The following is a 19,353-nucleotide window of genomic DNA, read 5'->3' as shown; positions in this document are numbered from 1 at the left end:
CAAGGACTGTGTCTTACTTTATCTCTTTATCCTTAGAGTAGAGGGCGGTCCTGGAACATCATATGTATATAATGAGTGTTGAATGAATGCATATCTGAATTACAGTTTGTAACATTTATAAAAGAATTCATCATCTCTTTGTGGCTGGTGTTTGATAGAAGAGTAAAAAGTCCTTGGGACATGATGTTTCTTCGTTATTATTATTACTACTTCCGCCCCCCTGCTTTTTGAGAGACAAGGTCTTGCTCTGTTGCCCGGGCTGGAGTGCAGTGGCATGGTCATAACTCACTGCAGCTCAAATTGCTGAGCTCAAAGGATTCTTCTACCTTAGCCTCCCAAATAGCTTGGGAGTACACCATCATGTCCAGCTGATTTTTAAATTTTTTTTGTAGAGATGGAGCCTCACTAGGAACAGCCCAGGCTGTTCTCAAACTCCTAGCCTCAAGTGATCCTCCTGCTTAGGCCTACCAAAGTGCTGGGATTACAGGCATGAGCCACTGTGCTCTGCTCTGTTTCTTCATTAAATAAAGTTGGGAACTTGGCCACTCCTGGAGAGTAAGTGGCCACTTTACTTTTCGCCTTTTGGAGAAAGCTTGAAGTCCAACAGAACAGTAACTCACTTAACCTGACAGTCGCAACACATTAATTAACAACTTTTTCTTTTTCTTTTGGAAAAAAACTGCAAATCTGTAGACATTGAGAAAATAGTACAATAAATATATGCTCTACACCTGAATTCACCAGTTTTTAGCATTTTGTCACATTTCCTTTTAACTTTTTGTATGCATACTTAAGCTCATACATGCATATGTGCATATGCACACTTTTTTTCCAGAAATATTTGAAAGTTGTGGACATCATGATGTTAAACCTCTAAATACTTTAATATACATCTCCTAAGAATAAATGCTTTCTACATAATCACAACACTATGTTTACACTTAAGCTTAACATTTAGTAATATCTGATATACATTCCATGTTTAATTTTTCTCACTTGTCTCAAAAATATCTATTTTAGCACTCTGATTTTTCTACTCAGAATTTGGTCAAAGTTCATGTATCGTGTTTAGTTATGTCTCTAATCTAGAATAGCCCCTGCCTTTTTTTGGTTCAGATCAGTTATTTTGTAGAATATCCTATATTCTTTCAGCCTGAAGAATCTAAAGAGTGTGTGTGTGTGTGTGTATATTTGGATACCTCATCTTTAAAAAAATATAAATGTTAGCTGTGTTGGGGGGGCGGGGGGCCACTTGACTGTGGTCCCAGCTCTTCCTGAGGCTGAGTTGGGAGGATCACTTGAGCCCAGGAGTTGGAGGCTTCACTGAGCCATGATCATGCCACTGCACTCCAACCTGGGTGACAGAGTGAGATCCCAACTCTTAAGAAAGAAAAGAATATCCCATATTCTAGATTTATCTTCTTGTTTCCTCTTCAGTAGATTAACAAGAATATTATATCGTAAGTAAATATCTTACATTGCATTAGGAGCCTGGAACTGTAGGCTGTTCTAATATTGGGGTTGCTGAGTTGAGACAGTTGGTAAAGGGATGACCTGCTAGATCTTCCTCTTATGCAGCAAAATTACAATTGTCAGTTGTGATCAACGTGTAATTTGTGGGGTGGTGCATTGAGGATGTGTTTTGACTATCCTCTTCAACAACCCTTTCACCGGAGGGTTGTAGCATCCGTTGATTTCCATGTCATGATTATGACTCAAATATGACTGTAATCAACAGACCTGCTAAACAGAGATCCAGATTCCTTATGGTTCTTTTTGTCCTTACAATATATCTCTCAAAGAATGTATCAGAATACTTCTCTGTGGGTTGTGTTTTCAGTATGATGTATTATTAGAATTATTTGTTTGTGTTTGTATTTAGTTTAGGGTTTGCCCATTTTATACACACACACACACACACACATATATATATTTTTTAGATGAATTCTCACTATGTTGCCCTGGCTGGACTTAAACTCCTGGGCTCAAGTCATCCTCCTGCCTCAACCTCCCAAGTAGCTGGGACCATAAGTGTGTGCCACCATGCCCAGCTAGATAATTTTTTTAATATGTAAATGTCCAAAATATAATAGGTATACTCAGGCCTCAGTCCTACCCCTACATTTTTATTAGTTTCTGGTTTACTCTTCCTATGTTTTTTTTGGTAAAAATATGTGAGTGCAAATCAATTTCCCTTTATTAAGTAGCATAATATGTCTTGGAAGACAGTTCATGGGTTTTGCTCACCTTATTTTTGGGGGAGGTAAATTTTGTTGACATATAACAGTAAAATGTGTACACGTAAGCAAAAAGCTTGGTGAATGTTTAGAAAATGAATATATCTGAATAACTAGCATCCAGGTTAAGAAATCAGATGACCAGAAGCCACCTTCAACTCTCCTGCACCCAAGGGTAGCCGTTCTCCTGACTTTCATATTGTAGATTAGCTGGGTGTGTTTTTGTATTTTATCTGCATGGAATCATACCACATGTGTTCTTTTGTGTCTGGCTTCTTCGCGTCACATAAAGTGTGGGATTTATTTATGTGGATGCATGCAGTTCTAGTTTATTTATTCCTGTTGCTGTATAGAATTCCAGAATTGGAATAGGCTACAAATAATTTAATTAACTTCTGAGTTCTTTCTAGTTTTGGACTATAACAGATGTTTTCTCATTCTTTTTTATGGTCTCATGATGGGAGTGAGTATAAAAATTTATTCAACCAGTCTCCTTTGGATGGTCATTTAGGCTTTTTTCCCCAGTGTTTTTCTACTACAAATATTATTGCACACGGTTTTGAATAAATTGGTGCATTATAGTATGGAACATAGTTTTTAAAAGCTTTATGAGGAATGAGAGTAACAGAACGTTTTGGGGGAAAGCTAATCTTTTTGGCAGTGCTGCTCAATTGGTGGAAAGGAATTACTGAGTTTTTCTTAGAAACAGTTTAGTGCAGTGAAACTGGTAAACTTACAGTATTTTGGGTTCCTCTCAGAAAGGAGGAGGGGGCTAATACAAAATAAAGAGAAGGGCTTGAAATCCATCTCCATGCCTCCTGGAGTTCAGAAAACTCAATTGTATATTGTCTCAACTTACTTTTTAAAAAAAATTCAGATATTTATTGTGCATCCTCTGTGTTCCCGACGCATTGTTCTAGCCACTGGGGGTATAGCATTAAAGGAAGTAAGCAACAGCCTTGCCCTAATGGAGCTCATGTTTTCATGCGGAACAAGATAAATTTTAAAATATGTAGTACGTTAAGTAGAAAACCAAAGGAGAGGAGGGCGATTGGTGTTTGGGTGTGAGTATGTATGTGTTGTATGTTTGCATGTGTTGGGGAGGAGACACAGATTGTAAAAAGTGTTCCAGAAGAGAATGGTTTCTTTTCTGGTTCTGAACCCTATTTTAGCTTACCAAGCCAACCACAGCAAACGTTAAGGATACACATTAAGGATCAGTGAGAAAGGAGTAGGTTTTCCTGTTCGAATCAGAAGCAGAGAGGAAGAAAGGCACCATTGTGTGGCCAAGAGATGGCCGAAGGGCAGGAAACCCAGTCCTTTGCCCTGAAAACTGTCCAGTTAAGCCATGGTCCAAGGCTGCTAGCACTGGCATCTGGATGGAAATTTCTAATTGTGTAGACCTGAGTGGGGCTTATTTTTCTCAACTGAATTATGGTTATATATGAGAGATCCTTCCTCCTAGATACTGAGGCTGGATAATAATTATATTGTCTCATGAAAGTGTAAAACAAATTATTAGTAAGTGTGAATTTGTGTTAAATGTTGTCTTCGCATTTACCACACTGCATTGTAATTTGTTGAGTTTTGTCTATACATTACTTATCTATTCAGTGTTGCCTTATGCATGCTTGGCCTCCAGTGCCCTCGTACTGTGCCTAAAAAGCACACAGTGAAGGAGGGGCTCAGTAGAGACTTGTTGAAACTGGAGGATTTAACCACTGCACACCAACTTAAATTTTTGTTTGTTTGTTTGTTTTTGAGACGGAGTCTCTCTGTAGCCCAGGCAGGAGTGCAGTGGTGTGATCTAGGCTCACTGCAAGCTCCGCTTCCTGGGTTCACGCCATTCTCCTGCCTCGGCCTCCCGAGTTGCTGGGACTACAGGTGCCTGCCGCCACGCCCTTCTAATTTTTTGTATTTTTTGTATTTTCAGTAGAGACGGGGTTTCACTCTGTTAGCCAGGATGATCTTGGCCTAAAATTGTTTTTTCAAACTGTGATTCAGCCACTTTTGCTCAGGACTATGTTACTGGAAAGTACTACTTTCAGAATTTTCAAAGTTAACTGGGCGTCGTGGCTCACATCTGTAATCCCAACACTTTGAGGGAGGCCAAGGCAGGCGGATCACCTGAGTTCAGGAGTTCAAGACCAGTCTGGCCAACATGGTGAAACGCTGTCTCTACCAAAATACAAAAATTAGCTGCATGATGGCGGGTGCCTGTAATCCCAGCTACTCGGGAGGCTGAGGCAGGAGAATCGCTTCAACCTGGGAAGTGGTGGTTGCAGTGAGCCGAGATGCCGCACTGCGCTCCAGCCTGGGCGACAGAAGGAGACTCCACCTCAAAAAAAACAAAAAACAAAACAAAAAAAGAAAAAAACACAAAGCTCATCAAAATGTATGCAGCACCTCAGTTCATCTCTCTGGTTTTGACTTCACTAACCATATGACCATGGGCAAATTACCCCTGGAGGACTCGAGTTCCTATTCTAAAATTATTAAACACTCCAGATGATATCTGCTTCACAGAGATGTGAATTTTGAATGAGATAATTTAGACTGAAAACAACATCTGTATGCATATGTACTTCCTAGTTTAGGCCAGAGCCATGGCCTAAGTTTATTAACAAGACTGCTTTTTTGTTGTTGTTAACCAGACAGCATCTCATTGTCACCCAGGCTGGAGTGCAGTGGCACAATCATGGTTCACTGCAGCCTTGATCTCCAGGGTGAGATGCTGGGACTACAGGTGCATGCTACCCACACTTGGCTAGTATTTTTAAAATTTATTTTTGTAGAGACGGGGTTTTGCTGTATTGCCCAGGCTGGTCTTGAACTCCTGGCCTCAAGCGATCCTCCTGCCTCCGCCTCCCAAAGTGCTGGGATTACAGGTGTGAGCCACTGCATCCAGCCAGTAACCAGACTTTTAATAGAGACACCTGAAAGGTCCTACAGTTTGATCTGTATAACCAACTGCATGAGCACTGCACAGGAGAAGGGCAATTTAGCATCTCTAATAAGATTAAGGGGATTTTGCCTCTAGCAAGCCTGATATGAATTAGTAATAGGATGTGACTGCTGTTTACCAACCACATTCAGCAAAGATTGATTGATTGATTACCTAGCCATGTAATGGAAGTTTAAAAAGTCTATTCATAGAAATATCCAAAGCTGATTTTTCCAAAGTAAGTTCTGCAGAGACTCACTTAATGTGCTGGTTTGGGAAACGGCAGGCTAGATAACTAAACGTCTCTCTTCTGGGAATTTCTGGGCCTTGAGTTATTGTGCATTGTGAATCTCCAAAAAGGGGCGTGCTTTGACAGATCTGTGGTAACAGATAGAACAGGGCTGCTGGTGGTTTGTGTGTTTCTAGGCTCATCCTACTGCATCTGGACCACTGTGTTCGTGTGGTCACCACCCTTTGTGTGTGTAGACAACTGGGCCAGTATTCAGATAGCTCAACCTAGATGGGGAGTGAAGTTGTGATGATAAGATTATGATGATGAAGTTGTGAAGTTGTGATATGGGAGGGGCACACACAGAAGGGGCCTGAGCAGGAGAGGGTGGCTGGGGAGGGTTGAGAGAGAACCAGTGGGCAAAAGTGACTGGGCCAGCCTGGCCAACAGGCTGAAGCCCCTTCTCTATGAAAAATACAAAAATTAGCCAGGCATGGTAGCATGCACCTGTAGTCCCAGCTACTACTTGGGAGGCTGAGACACAAGAATCGCTTGAACCCAGGAGGTGGAGGTTGCAGTGAGCCAAGATTGCACCACTGTACTCCAGCCTGAACAACAGAGTGAGACTCTGTCTCAAAAAAAAAAAAAAAAAAGTGACTGGGAAACATTTTGGACCCAACCAGAGTAGGTTTTCTTTGCTGGTGTCTGTATTTTCCCTGTTGACTCTGGGTTCTTGGAGGTCATAGTTCCCCAGTAGTGGGAAGCATTAGATGATATTGACAAGTGTTCCTTAAAATCCCATCCAATTCCAAGTTGTGGATTTGTGATTATTTCCTTTTGTTTGGCAATCTTTACTCCCTCAGTTTTTATTTTTTTAGCGTTGTGCTAGTTCCTTTGGTTAATTAGAAAAAAATAATAATATGTGGTTTGTGTGAATTTATTAGTTGAATGACGAGACTAACACGAGACAGTTGTTAGTGAACTAAGTCAACATGGAAACAAATTCAAGTTTTGACAGTCTGTAATAGACCAGCTCAGAAACTGGAGAATGGGGAAGACTGACATGGTACCGAAAGCTTCCTCAAGAAGTCTGTGAACTGGTGTTTGAAGGATTAATAGGATTTGCACAGCAGAAAGAATAGACCCATTGCTGTAGCAGCAGCTCAAGGATAAAGGCAAGAGACGTAGAAGGCTTTTGAGCAGGAACTGTATGGATAAATCTATAATTAAGAGAGATCAAGAAAGATCCATCTGGCAGCTTTGTGCGGGAGATGAAGATGTGAGAGCTATCTCTTTAAGAGTAATTATTTAAGCCATGTGGGTGCTTGAAATCTTTCAGAGAGAGGTTGTGGCTAGAACATGGATGAGCGAGGTATAAAAGCTTAGTGGTTAAGAGCACAGACACACCTGGTTCAAATCCTAGTGCTCTCAGTTGACCTTTGTGAAGATACTTGGAGAAACTGAAGCCTCCAAGTTGTTTGTAAATTGGATAGTATTACTTGCCTCTTAGGATAATTATGAGGATTAAATGTGATAAGGAATTATGTAATTAAGTGCTCAATAAATGTTGCTTACATTTATTATGTGGCCAGAGTTCCCTAGAGCAGTGGTTATAGAAGTGTGGTCCTTAGTCCAGCACCATTTTGTCACCTGCGAGCTTGTTACAAGTGCAAATTCATGGGCCCCACTCAGACCAGCTGCATCAGTCTGGGTAGTGGGACCTAGGAAATAGGCTTCTTAAAAGCACTCTGGCAAATGGGTGGGAAACATTAGAGAATGATGGCCCTAGAGAAATCCTCCAGTTGGGATTCAAAGCTAAGAAAGGGAGAGTGTTTAAAGGAGGGACTAAGCCACTGTGTCCTTTGCAGTGCAGAGGAAAGGAGGTAGTGAATTATTGGCGGCACCTAACTAAAAGCTTTACACAAGATTCTCAATAAATACAATAAACACAATAAAAGCATTATACAAAAATTTCAGTAAGACAACTGGTTTAGTAATATGTTGGGGATGAAAGGAAGATTTCAGGGCAGTGGGAACCTACTGTACAGCCCAAATGATTTAAAAAAAAACCGCAGGACTGAATTAGAAATGTGACATTAGATGAAGTTTAAGTCTTAGGTTTAACAAGTATTTGTGGCCTGCCCCCTACCGTGACCAGCAGTGTGCTATCTGCTGGAAATGTAGAATGAGGTGTTACTCCTGCTTTTAGAGATTTCGCACAGTTAACACTTTTTTAATAATTGGAATCTGTCTTTTTTCCTTAAAATCTTTCCTAGCTACTAGAGAATTAAACACAGTCTCTGATCTATTCTTCGATTGTGCCAGAAGTTAAGTGTAGGGCTGTCTCCCAGCCAATGCAAGGCCGCATTTGAAAGCGATACCTCATTTCTGAAAGCATTCTGAACACTGGTCCTTTTTGCTTATTATTTTATGGCTTGGGATATACCTTAGAGATGATTTGAAATCTTTTGAAAGATTTCATGTCCCTATTTAATGTTGGCCACGTGGAGTTTTTGACATTATGCTAACCCACCCCACCTCTGTCATTTCCAGTATAAAGCACCAAAAGCACTAGCTTGAAATACAGTGACTTCTAAACTTCATCCATTATTCCATTCAGTCATTGTTGTGCATTATATACAGGATACCGCTTTAATAGTGATGAAACATAATGTCAGCCACGTGTCTTGTCAAAGAGCCAGAATCCACATCCCAAGGCCAGATACATTGAGTGTGGAGGAGGCACTGGGACCTGGTCCCAAGGTTAGGCAAGTGGTTAGATGAATCCACCCCCAAACACCCACGGAGTTTAGGTTTGTAAATGTTCCACCCTTGTAACACATCCCCCTTCCACAATGACAAAGGCAATTTGAGGGAATTAGAGTGACTGGTTAAGAAACTATGTTTTAAAATCTCACTGTTTCTTGAAAATAGATGGCATAGCAGTGGAGTTTGCAAGTAGAATATAGGAATTGCATTTTGGTGTGTTTGTGACTTTCTAGTTTTGTATCATAGAGAGACTTCAGGAATATGCAAGTGAAGATCACTTTCCAAAGAAGACAAGATTGGCTGGTTAATCTGAACACTCATTTGTTAAGAGCATGTTTTAATTGACCTTGGACTGTGCTCTTTCCCTATTGCTTTGGACTTTTGGGCTGGCTGGGTAGATAGTGAGGACTGCAAATACTCTTTAGTTACTCCTTTTTCTTTCCAAATCCCCCAAGGGTAAGTGATTGGAGCCTCAGTCTGCCCCTTTGAAAAGGTTGCTAAGACCGGACCATGGCTTCAGTGCTTCTAGCAGGCAGAGAGTCAGTGGTTTCTTCCTCTGTGAAGAACCATGAACTAATTCTGAGGTGAACTTAAAGAGAGCAGAAACCTTTAAAAAAAAAAAAAAAAGTTTTAACTAATTCATAAAGGTCTTTCTGATGATCAGAGTGCTAGAAAACAGATTGGGTATTTGGAGACCAGATGGAATTTTTTTTTTTTTTTTAAGTTTATGGTTTTTCTAGAACTGCTGGATATTGACAGAAATTCCTCTAAGCCCTACTAGCTACCCAAAGGATGTTGGTGTCCTGAAAGGTGTGGAAAATAGAGCTCTGGTCGTATAGGGTTTTAAAAGAACTAAAAGAGGCTTTAAAGGTCCAAAAAGAAAAAAAATCCATAGCTATGTGGTACGTTTTTTTTTAAACGATTGCTTCTGAATCCACCTCTTTTTCCCCTTCCTTTTTGCTTTCTGCAGTGAACACCTACCTCTTCATGATGCAAGCTCAAGGCATTCTGATCCGGGACAACGTGAGAACAATCGGTGCTCAGGTTTATGAGCAGGTGCTTCGGAGTGCTTATGCCAAGAGGAACAGCAGTGTAAATGACTCAGGTATATTTTTAGTAAAGAGGTCGTCTGATTAGAATGTCTCCTCCCCAGAAAGGTAAATTCGGTTGCAATAATTATTTTCAATGGGAAAAGTGCATTGTAAAAGAGGGATTTGGCTTTTACTTCACTGCTAAAAAAGCTCTTGCCAAATGAATCCTCGTTCATTTTTGTTAACAATATGACTCAGTCTGTTTGTGCTGCTATAAAAGAGTACTTGAGGCTGGGTAATTTACAAAGAAAAAGGATTTATTTGGTCACGGTTCTGTAGAGTATACAGGAAGTGTGACACCAGCATCTGCTTCTGGTGAGGGCCTCAGGCTGCTTCTACTCTTGGTGGACGGGAAGGGGAAGCCTGTGTGTGTGGTAAGAGAAAGCAATGTGGCAGTGAGAGGAGGGCAGTGCCAGACTCTTCTTAACAACCAGCTCTTGTGGGAGCTAATAGAGGAGAACTCACTCATTACCACAACAGCAGCAAGCCATTTATGAGGGATCTGCCCCTGTGACCCAGATACCTCCTATAGGCCCCAAGTCCATCACTGGGGTCATCGTTTCAGCATGAGGTTTGCGGGGGACAGACATTTAAACTATAGCATAATACATTAAGAGTGACTGGATGACTGCTATTTCTTTTTTTTTTGAGTTGGAGTTTTGTTCCTGTCGTCCAGGCTGGCGTGCATCAGGTGATTTCGGCTCACTGCAACCTCCACTTCCCCAGTTCGAGCAATTCTTGTGCCTCAGCCTCCTGAGTAACTGGGATTACAGGAGCAAGCCACCATGCCTGGCTAATTTTTGTATTTTTAGTAGAGATGGGGTTTCACCATGTTGGCCAGGTTGGTCTTGCACTTCTAACCTCAAGTGATCTGCCTGCCTCGGCCTCCCGAGTGCTGGGATTACAGGCATAAACCACTGCACCAGGCCTCTTTCTTTTTAACTCTTTCAAAAACTGAATACAGGAAGGAAGTAATACTTCCACGTGATTAAATGGGGCTCTCTTGAGGCCTCTGTAGTCCAGCCAGGGATGGTTTTTATTTAAAAAATAGATTCTGGGATTTCATTTTGCTAAGGATTCAGGATTTGCCTCTTATTTCTTTAACTGAGGACTGATGTGCTTTCTGGGTTTGTGAGGGTTTTTTTGAGATGGAGTTTTGCTCTTGTCACCCAGGCTGGAGTGCAGTGGTGTTGTCTCGGCTCATTGTAACCTCCGCCTCAGGGTTCAACCGATTCTCCTGCCTCAGCCTCCCGAGTAGCTGGGGTTACAGGTGTGCGCCACCACGCCTGGCTAACTTTTGTACTTTTGGTAGAGACGGGCTTTTGCCATGTTGCCCAGGCTGGTCTCAAACTCCTGACCTCAGGTGATCTGCCTGCTTCGGCCTCCCAAAGTGTTGGGATTAACAGACGTGTACCACTGTGCCCGGGCTTTTTTTTTTTTTCTTTTCTTGAGATAGCATCTCACTTTGTCTCCTAGGCTGGAGTGCAGTGGCATGATCTTGGCTCACTGCAGCCTTGACCTCCCAGGCCCGAGTGATTCTCCTGCCTTGTCCTCCCAAAGTGCTAGGATTAAAGGTGTGAGGCACCGTGGCTCATTTTTTGTATTGTTTGTAGACATGGCTAATTTTTGTATTTTTTGTAGACACGGCTTTCGCCATGTTGCCCAGGCTGGTCTTGTACTCCTGAGCTCAAGCAATCCACCTGCCTTGGCCTCCCAAAGTGCTGTAAGATTACAGGCATGAGCCACCGTACCCAGCCTCCTGTGGCTTCTTAATGATTTCGTCTAAGCCCAATATTTTAAAATATTTACATTAAAAAAAAAATTCTCCCTCTAAATCAGTCCTCTCTCCTTCTCTAATAAGTTACAAGATTTTTGGAAGTTCACTGTTGAATGTGAAATTGCTTTGCAAATGTTGCAAATGTGAATTACTCTGTGGTGCATAGGAAATCAAGGGAAAGCATTGCCTCTCTTAAAAGAATTGCCTCTCTTTAAAAGAACTGACCACAGGCCGGGCGCGGTGGCTCAAGCCTGTAATCCCAGCACTTTGGGAGGCCGAGACAGGCGGATCACGAGGTCAGGAGATCGAGACCATCCTGGCTAACATGGTGAAACCCCGTCTCTACTAAAAAATACAAAAAACTAGCCGGGCGAGGTGGCGGGCACCTGTAGTCCCAGCTTACTCGGGAGGCTGAGGCAGGAGAATGGCGTAAACTCGGGAGGCGGAGCTTGCAGTGAGCTGAGATCCGGCCACTGCACTCCAGCCTGGGCGACAGAGCGAGACTCCGTCTCAAAAAAAAAAAGAATTGACCACATCCTAATTTACCAGTTTCCTCTGCTGACCACTTTAGCAACAGAGGACTGTAGTTAGCAAACTGGTAAACTTTTGACACTTCCTTTCTTGTTTGCAAAGAGCAAGTGAATGACGTTTCAGAGCCTTTTAGACAAATTGTGGTCGCACTGGATCAAGTTGCCTGAGCTCTGAACCATACCTGGGAGAGGAAACCCTGCAGTTTCCGTCTTGCATGTGGTGGTAGGCTTTGCACACAATCCGCACAGAGTCTCACTTGACTCATACGTGGCTCTGTCAGTAAAGGCAGGATTTTATGCTGTTTCCATTTTTCATACATAGTACGTATAATCTTGGGGAAGATGGTGCAGCTTGATCATGTGACTCTTTCCCTAACCCTGCCAAAATCCTGCTTCTAGTTAGGTGAAGAAACCAGGGAGTACTGACTGCGCTTCCAGAGCACTCTCCCCTGTATAGCACTGAGTAAGGGGACATTTGTGTCCTCATGACATTTATCTAGTCCAGATATCATACTTCTGCAGTGTTGGATGAGGCTAGGATGTCTGTCTCTCTGGACATTTGGCAGTACTGGCAATTCTCTCAGAAGTTAGAGGGGCATGCAACAGGACCCCATTTCCACACCACTGCTGGTCTGGCAACACAGGATTGCGCTACTTCTGGAGTTGTTGTCTTTGAAAACTGAGTACAGAAGTGAGTTTCACCCTTGGAGGGTGTGTCCAGTGACCCATTATTATTGAACTTGGTGTGCTTTTATTCTTAAATTATCATACACCCAAATAATTTTTCCTTGCATCGCTCTGGTTAGAACAATCTATTTTTTGTTAAATGTGTTTATTTCTCTAATAGATTGGAAATCTTTGCCATCAGGGACTCTCTTACTGTTTATTAGATACTTGACTCACATGATTTCATGTACTCCCTCACAGGAACCCAGAAGGTAGCTACTATGTCCCCATTGTAGGGATAAAAGGAACAAGGCACACGGAAGTCGTAGAACTTGATGCAGCAGCAGGGTTAGGTAGAGTTTGCTGATTCTCTGACTCCAGGGCCTGTCCCCTGAATCCCAGTAATGGCTTCATTCCTTTTGTCATCTTTGTATTCTTAGTACCTTATACACTGCCTAGCACATAGGAAGCAGTTGGTAAATTATTTTTATATGCATGCAGGAATGCATTTAACAAGAAAGCACATTTTAAGTGTTGTAGCATGTTTCTAAGGAAGTCACCATCTTGATGAGCTACTGTGTCACTGGCACATCTTTGGCGAGTAAGTACAGGTTGAGCATCCCCCATCAGAAAATACCAACTCCAGACTGCTCCAGAATCCACATGTGATAAAACCTTGAGTGCCAACACGACACTTAAAGAAAATGTGCAATGGAGCATTCCAGATTTCAGATTTTTAGATTTGGGTTGATAACTGGTAAGTGTAATGCAAATATTCCAGAATCTGAAAAAATCAGAAATCTGAAACACTTGTGGTCCTAAGCATTTCAGATAAGGGGATACTCAACCTGTACTGAAAAGAAAACAGCATTTCACTGAAAGTGTATTGAATGAAAACCCATCATTCTTCTTCATTTCAAAACAGTGTCTGCCTAGCACAGTCAGAGAGGGTATTCTGGGCCCAAGACTGCTGAGACAGTCAGATGACTGACACCTCTGGCCAGATAACTTCTGCCTGGAGCACTGTTGGCTTAATGGTGGTAACCTGGACTACGCACCATCCCCTCCTGAAATAATGCTGAGGCGCATACCCACATTCAGCATCTGCATTAGGCCAAGCATAGCTCAAAAGCCCAGGGTGACATTTAAATAATACTGGTTTTCTTTAAGTTTAAAAGCAATGTGGTGATTATTGAATGAAAACAGACTTTTGGGGATGGGGGCTGTGAATCTGGAAATAAGCCTGAAGTAGTGACCAGGAGAAGCTTCCTTTTGTCACTGAAAGCCATTGGTTTGTGAGATTGTGAATCTGCAGAGTGAGTAAAGTCGTGCTGGTGTCCTTTGTAATCTGTTAGTGGAGTAGGTCATCTTCACCTCTTTCTCCATGGTTTTAGATGTCCAGTCTGTAGTCTTTGATGTGGCTACCCTCCCAGTAGGTAGGTCGTCATCCTTAAATGGACTAACTCTTGAAGAATTAATTCTTTATATTTCACAGATTATTTGTCCCAGTGGCATCTTTCTAGTATATATAAATTTCCATGTTTTTCTCAAGCAGAGAGGCAAGTGTTTGGTCTTTTCTCAGATGGGAGGGGAAAGTGGTGATTCTTGCTGGGGTCCATTGGTCAGCACTTCCGGTTCCTTCTCAACTGGATTTGGTAACACAAGGGAGAAGGCAGGTTTTTTACCTCCTCTAGGTATTAGGGTAGCCAATATCAAGCTTAGCTATACATTGGAATTCCCAGGGAGCATTCCAAAGTACTGATGTATGTCTGTGCCTGACTGCTAGAGATTCTTATTTAATTGGTCTGAGGTGTAGCCTGAGTGTTAGAATTTTGTTTGTGTGTTTGTTTTTGTTTTGAGACAGTCTTGCTCTGTCACCCAGGCTGGAGTGCAGTGGCACCATCTCAGCTCACTGTAACCTCCGCCTCCTAGGTTCAAGTGATTCTCCTGCCTTAGCCTCCTGAGTAGCTGGGACACCAGGCGGGTGCCACCATGCCCGGCTAATTTTTGTATTTTTAGTAGAGATGAGGTTTCACCATGTTGCCCAGGCTGGTCTCAAACTCCTGGCTTCAAGTGGTCTGTTCACCTCGGCCTTCCAAAGTGCTGGGATTACAGGCATGAGCCACCACACCCAGCCTGGTGTTAGGATTTTTGAAAGCTTCCTAGATGATTCTAAATGTGCAGCCAAGGCTGCTGAACCACTGGTGTGAAGCAATGCTGAATAAGCAGCTGCTGTTGGACAGAAATGTTGGTCTGCAAGCCCATGGTATCAGCAGCCATTTGAACCTGTAGGTAGGAGTTTGTTGTTTTCCCATTTTTTTTCCCATTTTCTATCTTTTTTTTTTTTTTTTTTTTTTTTGAGATCTTTTGACTCACACTTTATTTTTTTTTTTGAGATGGAGTCTCACTCTGTTGCCCAGGCTGGAGTGTAGTGGCGTGATCTTGTCTTGCTGCAACCTCCGCCTCCCAGGTTCAAGCAATTTTCCTACCTCAGCCTCCTAAGTAGCTGGGATTACAGGCACCCACCACCATGCCCAGCTAATTTGTGTATTTTTAGTAGAGATAGGGTTTCACCATGTTGGCCAGGCTGGTCTCAAACTCCTGACCTCAGGTGATCCACCTGCCTTGGCCTCTCAAAGTGCTTGGATTACAGGTGTGAGCCACTGCGTCTGGCCTGTTTTCCCATTTTCTTTTTTGAGATGAAGTCTCACTCTGTTGCCCAGGCTGGAGTGCAGTGGTGGGATCTCGGCTCACTGCAACCGCCACCTTTTGGATTCAAGCAGTTCTCCTGCCTCAGTCCCGCCTGTGTAGCCGGGACTACAGGCGTGTGCCACCATGCCTGGCTAATTTTTTGTAGTTTTAGTAAGAGACGGTTTCACCATGTTGGTCAGGCTGGTCTCTCAAACTCCTGACCTCAGGTGATCCACCCACCTTGGCCTTCCAAAATGCTGAGGTTACAGGTGTGAGCCATGGTGCCTGGCTTGTTTTCCCATTTTCTAAATGTAAAAGTGGCTGCCTTCGTTGCCCTTCAAGAAGAATATATCTGGATTTGAAATAGATTAGATTTAAATTAAAAAGCAAAACCGTGGCCGAAGAAATTCAACAGGCTTGTTTTTCTCTCAGCATTTTCCTCATTCAGTAGGTACATGTTTTAGAAGAGTAAGAAGTTGTATTTGGAACTCTCCAAGGGGTTGAAGTATAACCCCACCCATTGCTGGACAGCTAGCAGGGGAAAAAAACCCGGTCTCCTCACGATAACTGCACATAGTTTTACCAGGTCGTGAGCAATTAATTTCCTCTGTCTCTTTCATTTTAGAAGGCCTCTATTGCTGCTGAAAAGCAGACTTTGTTTTTTTGTTTATTTATTTATGATGGAGTTTTGCTCTTGTTACCCAGGCTGGAGTGCAGCAGTGCGATCTTGGCTCACTGCAACCTCTGCCTCCTGGGTTCAAGCGATTCTCCTTCCTCAGCCTCCTGAGTAGCTGGGGTTACAGGCACCTGTCACCACGCCTGGCTAATTTTTGTGTTTTTTGGCACAGATGGGGTTTCACCATGTTGGCCAGGCTGATCTTGAACTCCTGACCTCAAGTGATCACCTATTTGAGGATTCTTAAAACAGTGACGTATTATTAATTTAGTAATCAGAAGAAAAAATAAATGCTTTTTTTTGTTTCATGGCAGCTGCTACCAGGCTTATTGTATGATTGTTTGAAGGAAGTGGAAAGGAATTTATCTGTCTTCAAAGAAACTCCAAATAGTGGAATCATTAGAGTTAGAGATACCTTGTCTCTTGCCTCATGTTTTTTAAATTCTAGTTTCCTGATTAGGTTCTAGCTCTAGGGCTTGGGTCAGTCATTGACCAGAATGATTATTATCTTTGTTTTTGTTGATTTATGAAAATATACTTAGTATAATACTTTTGGGAATTTCATTGCCTTCTAGTGAATGTGTTGACTGTGCCACTGTTTCCAGCCGGTGTCTCTTGCCACACACGATCATATCACAAACACAGGCACATTTTCTAGTACTTGTGAGGTCTTTTAATTTTTTTCTATAGGAAAATAATTTCGCCTATTAGATTCATCCAGAATCTTTCATCTCTAAGGTTCTGTCTTGATTCATGTTTTGTTTGTTTGTTTGTTTGTTTTTTAAGATAGGATCTTGCCCTGTCGCCCAGGCTAGAGTACAGTGGTGTGATCATTGCGGTTGAATCCTCAACCTCCTAGGTTCAGGTGATTCTCCTGCCTCAGCCTCCCGAGTAGCTGGGGCCATAGGCACGCACCACCACACCTGGCTAATTTTTAAGATTATTTGTAGAGACAGGTTCTCAGCGTGTTTCCCAGGCTGGTCTTGGCCTCCTGGGATTATAGGCATGAGCCACCATACCCAGCCTGGTTTATGTCTTTATATAAATTAGTCTCTACTATTCTCTATAAATGCAGGCTTCATGTTTTTCAGGAAAGCTGCTACTAAAAAGGACAGAAAGCATTCTGTTCCTTCACTTGTTAAGACACTTAAAATTTTCAAGTTGCCTCTCATTGAATTTTGTCCCCAGAGTCCTTGCGGAGTAGGCAGCGCAGAGTAGGCAGCCCTGTGCATATATAAAAGGATTCAATGTGTTAGCCATTTGATTCTTGGAAGCCTGCTCATAGTGCTTTTTCAAAAATATCTTAGTTGAAGATTCTAGAATTCTAGGGTACAAAGTGAATTTGAACAGAATGTTTTAGTTTTCATAGAATCAGCATGAATCCAAAAGGATTTAATATTCTGTGAAAAAAAACAATACAGTATACTGGAAAGATCTCTAATTCAGAGTTTAGTTGGAGCTCTGTCATGCATTAGCCAGGGCCCCGGTCTGAGTTCTGTGTATGTTGTTCCAGTTATTCATCTGTAGAAAATGAGGTTAGAGGGCCCTCCTCCTACTCTACAACTATAGTACCCTAGGAAAAAGACATCTACCTTCACACTCTTCATATCCACTAACATGACTCTAAAGGGGCATACATATATGAGGGTTTTTTAATGATAAACCCTTGAGAATGAGAACAAGAAAAGAGACCACAGCAAAAAATCTTAATAGATAGAAAGCAGAAGAGCCACTGATAAAAGACTTAACAAACCCAAGAAAACTTGACTGCTTAAAGCAGCAATAGGAAAACCAGCAACCACCTCAGGATCCCCCAGAAACTCTGAAACTAGCAATATTGAAAGTAGGAGCAAAGGTGGCAACTAAAAGGGAGATTGAAAGCTGTTAAAAAGCAGTCAGATACCCAGACGCATTTCCTCATCCTGGCAAGAGCTGGAGACTTAACCCCAGAGATGGCAAAACAGAGGCTCCTCAACCTGGGGATACCTGGCATGACCATAGTATTTGAAAAGATGGGGATTACATATGCCCCAGCCTCTTTCTCTTCTTTCTTGGTTTCAGGATGTTTATAGTCAGGACTGTACCACTCTGGCAGGACATTGGAGTGGATTTCTCTGGAGAATCTGGTCAGACCAGGAGAAAAGACCCAAAGATATTGACTCCAGAGATATCAATAAGAGAAGAGAAAAATGACTGCAAACATGAAACAAGAATATTGTAAGAAATGAACATTCAGGAAACAAGAGCTCTTCCAAGTTAAAAATATCATAGCAGAGATGATGATTAAAGGAAGGTTGAGTAAAGTTGAGGAAATCTCTTGGAAAGTAGGGCAGATAAATGGCAAGATGGAAAACTGGGTAGAAAGATGAGACAGAGGACCAGGAGGTCCCACATCCAACTCCTGTTCTGTATTCTCCAGAAAGGCAGCACAGAGTACAGAAGGGAGGAATCATCACCGAGAGAATACCTCCCCGACGAAGCACATTTGGCATGGAATAAAGCCAGAAGCTGCCACACCTCCTCTGGGAGGATGAAGTTGAGAGAATACCTAATGCGTGTCTTAGGAGGAAATGTCTTGTGAAAGGCGTGGTGTTGAATTAGAATCATTGCATATAAAACTGAGCAAACAAAAAATAAGATGCATAACTTCCCACATTTCTCAGCGATGACTAGTACTTAACAGCGGCATCATAATACAAAGACTGAAGATTGTCCTAACCACAGCTATGATATGTGACTGATGGGAGACGGGGGAGAGGAAGGGGATTGTGTGACAGGGGCGGCAGAAGGAAGGGGATAATGTCTTCACCTCCCATAGTGGGAGGTCAGTAGGTAAGACTGCAAACAGAAACATCATGACTAGCCATACAGGCTGACAGAGGTGAATACTGAATATAAATGCTGAAATACTTGGCCAAAAGAAGGGCAAGTGGTTCCTCTAGAAAATAGAAATGAGAGGAGGGAGACTGCTATTTTAAAAATTACATTGAATTACAGTTTACTATAAACTGAGTGCTGCATATAAGCATATAAAGTCAATAGGAATAGGAACACTGGTGAAAATATGTCACTTGGGTAACATTTTTATTGATGGGTTCACATTTTTAGCCACATCAAAGCGATAGTCTAGAGTCCTGTCTCCTTCCACCAAGTTGATAGCTAAGAAAAAGACTTACTTGGTAGGCATCTAATAATGGCACGGTTGATTACATATACCAGTCTGATCGGCTGTTTTCCTTTACCTCCCTAGATTACCCTCTTGACTTGAACCACAGTGAAACCTTCCTGCAAACTACAACATTTCTTCCTGAAGACTTCACCTACTTTGCAAACCATACCTGCCCTGAAAGGCTCCCTTCCATGAGTGAGTAGAGCTCCAGCCTACCTTCCTCTGCTTTTAAAATGGGTAAAGGGGAGGGCACTCTTGATCTTTCTGTCTGCCTATAGAGAGAATATAAATACCTCCCTGCCATTGGAAACAGGGATTTGAAAGTCATTTGTGCTCCTGGCTCCTCTTCAAAGCCTGCTGCAGGATTGCCTGTGTTCTTGGGTGCCATTTTCTCCCTTTTCTACTTTTTCACTCTTTCCTTTGCATTTGCTTGTCCTTTGTAACTTGGGTTCTGTTTGAACTTCCTAGAGAAGGTATGAATACAGTCATTCATAGCTTAACAATGAGGGTGCTTTCTGAGAAGTACATCGTGAGGTGATTTTATTGTTGGGGGAACCTCCTAGAATAGACTTCC

At 42.2% G+C, this 19,353-nt stretch overlaps 1 protein-coding gene across 3 annotated transcripts in view; it reads left to right on the top strand.

Moving 5' to 3' along the window:
- Positions 1 to 19,353, top strand: part of B4GALT5 (beta-1,4-galactosyltransferase 5) — an 86,185-nt gene that overhangs the window by 52,906 nt on the left and 13,926 nt on the right. For all 3 annotated transcript variants that reach the window (XM_033186699.1, XM_033186701.1, XM_033186700.1), the window contains exons 2-3: positions 9,150 to 9,284; positions 18,861 to 18,974. In XM_033186699.1, coding sequence (XP_033042590.1) covers positions 9,150 to 9,284; positions 18,861 to 18,974 — 249 coding nt within the window. The remainder of the gene's footprint in view (positions 1 to 9,149; positions 9,285 to 18,860; positions 18,975 to 19,353) is intronic.

The sequence above is a fragment of the Trachypithecus francoisi genome, unplaced genomic scaffold, assembly GCF_009764315.1.
Source record: "Trachypithecus francoisi isolate TF-2019V2 unplaced genomic scaffold, Tfra_2.0 Lachesis_group21, whole genome shotgun sequence".
NCBI lineage: Eukaryota > Metazoa > Chordata > Mammalia > Primates > Cercopithecidae > Trachypithecus > Trachypithecus francoisi.
Note: the sequence above shows the minus strand (reverse complement) of the source record. Positions and strands in the feature narration are given on the sequence as shown.